The 7,463-nt window shown below is 51.0% G+C and overlaps 1 protein-coding gene across 12 annotated transcripts in view; it reads left to right on the top strand.

The window, feature by feature from the left end:
• The window catches only part of THOC5 (THO complex subunit 5), a 47,031-nt gene that overhangs the window by 1,166 nt on the left and 38,402 nt on the right, over positions 1–7,463 (top strand). The window contains exons 2-4 of one of the 12 annotated variants that reach the window (XM_063807492.1): positions 195–367; positions 3,226–3,341; positions 4,911–5,042. In XM_063807492.1, the coding sequence (XP_063663562.1) occupies positions 4,947–5,042 (96 nt within the window). In that variant the 5' untranslated portion in view covers positions 195–367; positions 3,226–3,341; positions 4,911–4,946. 12 annotated transcript variants of the gene reach the window in all.

Here is a 7,463-nt window from a genome sequence, read left to right as displayed (position 1 = left end):
AATCAAGAAGTAAGGTTATGCAGGCAAATCCTCTAGCGCCGAAATCTTCCCCGCCGCGCTACCAGGTTCTTTCGTGTTATCTTGGACATAACACAACATTAATTCAACTACTCGGTGGAGCGCCCACTAGCTGCTGGACACTCTCTTAGGCCCTGGGCACAGTGAACGAGAAGCATGTGTCTTTGTTTTTACAGTCTCACCAGGCCACCACCTCCCTCGGGGACCTCCGCGCTGAGCTTCCGGCCTCTACGCCTCGCTTCCGGTCGGCCGCCCCTTCCTTACTTCCGGTTCTCTATGGTGCGCGGGCAACCTTTGCTCCGCCTCCGGCAGTGGCTTACTCCCGGTGCCAGGTTCTTGGAGCTGTGAGGTGAGGAGGGGACAAAGGCAGTGGGGCTGGGAGATGGGGCGGGGCTGGGCGCTCCGGGACTGAGGTGCTGATCGCCCAAAGGGCGCCCCTGGGCTGGTGTCTGACCCGGCTTCTCCTCCCTCACTACCCGCGGTCCCCGGCCTCTCGGCGCTGCGCTGTTACCTCATCCGAAAAGTGTTCGCTGCAGCATCCTCAGGCTTCACGTTGGAGCCTCTTGATCGTGGTAATGTAGCCTGATGGGGGTGGGGGTGGTGGTGATGGTAACAGCTCACATATATCGTGCTCTTCGGTGTGCCAGGCACTCTACTGTGTTGCCAAAGTCAGGATTTCCCACACTTAAGCCTTTCAGGTCCGGTCTTTGTAGGCTTTGCCAGATCAACTTACCACCTGTACTACCGTTTATTAAAAATTTGTTTGTTTGTTTGTTTTAGTATTTATTGATAATTCTTGGGTGTTTCTCGCAGAGGGGATTTGGCAGGGTCATAGGACAATAGTGGAGGGAAGATCAGCAGATAAACAAGTGAACAAAGGTCTCTGGTTTTCCTAGGCAGAGGACCCTGCAGCCTTCCGCAGTGTTTGTGTCCCTGGGTACTTGAGATTAGGGAGTGGTGATGACTCTTAACGAGCATGCTGCCTTCAAGCATCTGTTTAACAAAGCACGTCTTGCACCGCCCTTAATCCATTTAACCCTGAGTGGACACAGCACATGTTTCAGAGAGCACGGGGTTGGGGGTAAGGCTATAGACCAACAGCATCCCAAGGCAGAAGAATTTCTCTCAGTACAGAACAAAATGGAGTCTCCCTTGTCCACCTCTCTCCACACAGACACAGCAACAATCCGGTTTCTCTATCTTTTCCCCACATTTCCCCCCTCTCTACTAGACAAAACCGCCATCGTCATCATGGCCCGTTCTCAATGAGCTGTTGGGTACACCTCCCAGACGGGGTGGCGGCCAGGCAGAGGGGCTCCTCACCTCCCAGAAGGGGCGGCCGGGCAGAGGCGCCCCCCACCTCCCGGACGGGGCGGCTGGCCGGGCTGGGGCTGGCCCCCACCTCCCTCCCGGACGGGGCGGCTGGCCGGGTGGGGGCTGGCCCCCACCTCCCGGACGGGGCGGCTGCTGGGTGGAGGGGCTCCTCACCTCTCAGACGGGGCGGCCGGGCAGAGACGCTCCTCACCTCCCAGACAGGGTTGCGGCCGGGCAGAGGCGCTCCTCACATCCCAGACGGGGCGGCGGGGCAGAGGTGCTCCCCACATCTCAGACGATGGGCGCCAGGCAGAGACGCTCCTCACTTCCTAGACGGGATGGTGGCCGGGAAGAGGTGCTCCTCACTTCCCAGACTGGGCAGCCGGGCAGAGGGGCTCCTCACATCCCAGATGATGGGCGGCCGGGAAGAGGTGCTCCTCACTTCCCAGACTGGGCAGCCGGGCAGAGGGGCTCCTCACATCCCAGATGATGGGCAGCCGGGCAGAGATGCTCCTCACTTCCCAGACGGGGTGGCGGCCGGGCAGAGGCTGCAATCTCGGCACTTTGGGAGGCCAAGGCAGGCGGCTGGGAGGTGGAGGTTGTAGCGAGCCGAGATCACGCCACTGCACTCCAGCCTGGGCACCATTGAGCACTGAGTGAACGAGACTCCGTCTGCAATCCCAGCACCTCGGGAGGCCGAGGCTGGCAGATCACTCGCGGTCAGGAGCTGGAGACCAGCCTGGCCAACACAGCGAAACCCCATCTCCACCAAAAAATACGAAAACCAGTCAGGCGTGGCGGCGCGCGCCTGGAATCCCAGACACTCGGCAGGTTGAGGCAGGAGAATCAGGCAGGAGGTTCCAGTGAGCCGAGATGGCCGCAGTACAGTCCATCTTCGGCTCGGCATCAGAGGGAGACCGTGGAGAGAGAGGGAGAGGGGGAGGGGGAGGGGTTTACTAAAAATTTTTAATCCAGTCCAAATTTTTTTTTTGCAACGGGATCTCTGTTGTCAAGACTGAGTGCAGTGGCGTGATCATAGCTCACTGCAGCCTGGAACTTCTGGGCTCAAGCCATCCTCCCACGCTAGCCTCCAGAGTAGCTTGGGACCACAGGTGTGCACCACCATACCAGGCTAATTTTAAAATGTTTTCTAAAGATGGGGTCTCGCTCTGTTGCCCACTCTGGTCTTGAACGCCTGGGCTCAAGCGATTCTCTCACCTCTGCTTGCCTTGGTTTCCCAAAGTGTTGGGATTACAGGTGTGAGCCATGGTGTTGGGCCCAGTCACTTTTTTTGTTGTTGTTGAGACTGAATCTCGCTCTGTTGCCCAGGCTGGAGTGAAGTGGCCGTGATCTCGGCTCATTGCAACCTCTGCTCCCTGGGTTCAAGTGATTCTCCTACCTCAGCCTCCTGAGTAGCTGAGATTACAGGCGCCTGCCTCCACTCCCGGCTAATTTTTGTATTTGTGGTACTGACGGGGTTTCACCATGTTGGCCAGGCTGGTCTCAAACTCCTGACCTCAGGTGATCCACCCGCCTCAGCCTCCCAAAGTGCTGAGATTACAGGCCTGAGCCACTGCGCCCAGCCAAGTCACTTTTTAAACTCAAATTTACTTTGAGAGAAAACTTGAAATCTCTCCACCAGAAATGGAAAGCTGCTTTCACTTGTTTTATGTAGAAGGTAAAAATTAATATAGTTAATATAATGCAACTAGATCATTGTTAACAAACTCTGGCTAGATTTTGTTGTTTAAGGCTGTGGGATAGAGTTCTTTTGTTACAAAGGAACATTGGCATTCATAGATGTTAAAGACAAACTAGGGAACTGAGATGTTCTCCTTGAAGCAATCAGAAGTTTCAAAATAAGAATTGAAAAGGGATTAACTTTCTCCTTAGGTGTTCAGCATTATTTAAGATCACCTATGCATCATCTGAAGCCACAGTCCCAGGTCATCTTCATCACCTTCCCCAGTGGAATGCCTCCTGTGTTAAAGCCCACAACAACCCCTGTGGTAGGGACTGTTATTCTTATTTGATTTGTGAGGAATCAGACCCAGAGAAAAGTGAAGTGACTCGTCCGGGGACTCGTAGCCATGAAAGAGTAGAATGGAGATTCCAGTTCAGGGCTCTCTGACTTTTACCGTGACAAACTATTGGCTCCCTCAAGTCGGGGATGTGGAAGCTTCAGTGAGTGATGATTGTGCCACTGCACTCCAGCTTGGGTGACAGAGCAAGAGGGATTAGGGTAAAGGGGACAGTGCTGCCCACCTCAGGAGGCTGTGGTGAGGCAACAAGGGAGGATGCTTTGTGACTGTAGAGCCCCATGAAATGTAGGTTCTATACTTTAAATTCTAGGATCAACCTGGGAGTCAATGGCATCACTAGATGAGAGGCTGGCAGGACTAGGAGGCATAAAAGTGTAGTTAAGAGCACCAGTATGGCATTGATTGGATAGATCCGGATTTTGGCATACTAGTCATATGACTCGCAATTACTTGCAAGTAATTCCCCTTGCGAGCCTCAGTTTTGTCATCTGTGAAATGGTGGTAGTTCTTAGCTGAAAAGTTTGTTATAAGGAGCAAATGAGAACATACCCATAAAGTAGTTAGATCAAGGCCCAGCACACAGTGATCACAGTAGTATTGGGAGTGTGTTTAAATGCCAGACCGAGGAGTTTGGATACTAATTTATGGAGCACTCTGCCAGGCTCAGGGGGAAGAGGGTAGAGCTCACAATCTAGGTGGGAAGACAGGTAAATGATTCATAGAGATAAATTCCCTAATAGTGTACCCAAAGTAGCCAAAAGAGGGCTTTGGGGAGACCTGACAGGCTTCCTAGAGCAGATGAGCATTGCTTAGTCTTGAACGATATAGGGAGGAAAAGGAAGATCTTTGCAAGCAGGGGAAAAGACGTGGAGTGTTTGGGGAACTGGGATTGCAGGGTGCAGTTGCAGCTAGGAGCAGAGGTTGGGGACAGTGGGAAGGTCGGTAGGAATAGGAATGCAAGAAATGAAGTTGGGAAGGTAGGTTGGGGACAAACCATCAAGGGTCTTTATGACAAGTCAGGGAATATGGATATTCAGTGCATTATGAAGAGCCAGCAAAGGTTTTGAAACAGGAGAGGCATTAATTAGGTCGGTCTTTTTTAAGAAAGAGAATTTAGACAGTATTGTTGGGCAAGACTGTTAGAGTAGTCCTGGAGAGGAATGTGGAGGGCCTGGCCTAGGGTGTTGAGATGGAGACACACATGGTGCCTGGATAGCTGGGTGAACACTTGAATGCAGGTCTCCTCTATGGAGAGTGTGGAGCAGGATGTGGGTGGAGGCAGGGAAGGAAGAGGTTGAAGTAGATGATTCCGAGGTCAGTGGGAGTGGGTGGTGATGCCTTTTTAAAAGAGAAGGTGGAGTTTGTTTTGGGCAGGCTGAGGGATGCTTCCCTGTTGTATTACAGAGGGTTAAATTGAGGCTTTGAGGGGTTAAATGACTTACCTTGAGTTACCAAGTCTGTAAGTGGCCAGAACTGCTAGTTTGACTTCAGTGTTATGACTCCAGAAGAATCTCAAAAACTTTCTCCTCTTAACAGGTCTCTGCTGTTTCCTCCTGACATCAAGGAACAACCATGTCATCAGAATCGAGCAAAAAACGGAAGCCCAAAGTGATCCGAAGCGATGGAGCCCCAGCTGAAGGAAAGCGGAATCGATCTGACACCGAGCAGGTGAGATCAGTCAGGGTTGCCATGCTGCTGAGAAATTACATCTCATGGCCAAGCACCTGGCTGTGTGTTTGCAGCAGCTCGGGGTCGCATCTACCAGGTACAACTTTTTGGTGGCTTCCACTTGACCAGGTGACTGGGATTCCTGTTTCTTCACTAAAGCTGAGTGTCCACATCTGGTTTAGCTGCAGCATCTCCAAAACCAACAAGCCTGTATTAGACATGATTAGTACCTGCCCAGAGAATGTATTCCAGTATGATATGTGTCTCCAGTTTTCCTGATGGTCAGAAGAAGGTAGTCCATCTGCAGCATGGCACTGGAGCTTCAGGAATCCCTCAGTGTGCTGCTGAGACAATACCAGAACCATGTGCCCACAGAACCTCTTTTGTGGCCTGAGAGCTCATGTGGTCGTCAGGTTGTTTTCTTCTTTTTGTCTGTTTCTCTGTCCTTGAATCTGTCAACTTCATTTGTGACTTAGCTATTTAAAAAAAATTTTTTTTGAGACAGGGTCTCACTGTGTCGCTCACGTCGGAGTACAGTGGCACGATTTCTGCTCACTGCAGACTGCATTTCCTGGGCTCAAGCGATCCTCCCACCTCAGTCTCCCAAGTAGCTGGGACCACAGCTGCACGCCACCATGCCCAGCTAATTTTGTATTTTTTGTAGATATGAGGTTTTGCCATGTTACCCAGGTTGGTCTCAAACTCCTGAGCTTAAGTGATCTACCTGCCTTGGCCTCCCAAGGTATTGGGATTATAGGTGTGAGCCACCCCGCACCCAGCTGGAATTCCTCTCTATAGGAGACTGTCATGCAGCCATTTTGATTGAGATCTGTATTTACTGGGATGGTCATATGGTTTGGCCGTGTCCCCACCCAAATCTCAACTTGAATTGTATCTCCCAGAATTGCCATGTGTTGTGGGAGGGACCTACGAGGAGGTAATTGAATCATGGGGGCCGGTCTTTCCCATGCTGTTCTTATTATAGTGAATAAGCCTCATGAGATCTGATGCGCTCATCAGGGGTTTCTGCTTTTGCTTCCTCCTCATTTTTCTTTTGCTGCCGCCATGTAAGAAGTGCCTTTCACCTCCTGCCGTGTTTCTGAGGCCTCACCAGCCATGTGGAACTGTTAAGTCCAATTAAACCTCTTTTTGTTCCCAATTTCAGGTATGTCTTTATCAGCAGCGTGAAAATAAACTAATCCAGTAAATTCATACCAGTAGAGTGGGGGTTTGCTGAAAAGATACCTGAAAATGTGGAAGCGACTTTGGCACTGGGTAACAGGCAGAGGTTGGAACAGTTTGGAGGGCTTGGAAGAAGACAGGAAAATGTGGGAAAGTTTGGAACCTCCTAGAGATTTGTTGAATGGCTTTGACAAAAATGCTGATAATGGGCCGGACATGGTGGCTCACGCCTGTAATCCCAGCACTTTGGGAGTCTGAGGCAGGTGGATCACGAGGTCAGGAGTTAAAGACCAGCCTGGCTAAGATGGTGAAACCCTGTCTCTACTAAACACACGAACAAATTAGCCAGGCGTGGTGGCGGTCGCCTGTAATCCCAGCTACTCGGGAGGCTGAGGCAGAGAATTGCTTGAACCCAGGAGGCAGAGGTTGCAGTGAGCCGAGATCATGCCACTGCACTCCAGCCTGGGTGACAGAGTGAGACTCCATCTCAAAGAAGAAAAAAAAAAAGTTGATAATGATATGAACAATAAGGTCCAGCCTGAGGTGGTCTCAGATGGAGATGAGGAACTTATTGGAAACTGCAGCAGAGGTGACTCTTGTGTTTTAGCAAAGAGACTGAAAACATTTGCCCCTGCCTTAGAGATTTGTGGAACTTTGAACTTGAGAGAGAGGATTTAGGGTATCTGGTGGAGGAAATTTCTAAGTAGCAAACCATTCAAAAGGTGACAGGGCCATGCGCAGTGGCTCACGCCTATAATCCTAGCACTTTGGGAGGCCGAGGCAGGTGAACCACTTGAGGTCAGGAGTTTCAGACCAGCCTGGCCAACATGGCGAAACCCTATCTTTACTAAAAATACAATAAAAATTAGCCAGACATGGTGGTGGGCCCCTGTAATCCCAGCTACTTGGGAGGCTGAGGCAGGAGAATCGCTTGAACCCGGGAGGCAGAAGTTGCAGTGAGCTGAGATTGCGCCATTGCACTCCAGCCTGAGCAACAAGAGCAAGACCTTGTCTCAAAAAAAAAAAAAAGAAGTGACTTGGGTACTGTTAAAAGCATTCCATTTTAAAAGGAAAACAGAGCATAAAAGTTTGGAAAATTTGTAGCCTGATGACACAGTAGAAAAGAAAAACCCAGCTGGGCACGGTGGCTCATGCTTGTAATCCCAGCACTTTGCGAGGCCGAGGTGGGTGGATCACTTGAGGTCAGAAGTTCGAGACCAGCCTGGGCAACATGGTGAA

This window comes from Pan troglodytes, chromosome 23 (genome assembly GCF_028858775.2).
Source record: "Pan troglodytes isolate AG18354 chromosome 23, NHGRI_mPanTro3-v2.0_pri, whole genome shotgun sequence".
NCBI classification, from domain to species: Eukaryota; Metazoa; Chordata; class Mammalia; order Primates; family Hominidae; genus Pan; species Pan troglodytes.
This window is presented reverse-complemented; position numbering and strand designations above follow the sequence as displayed.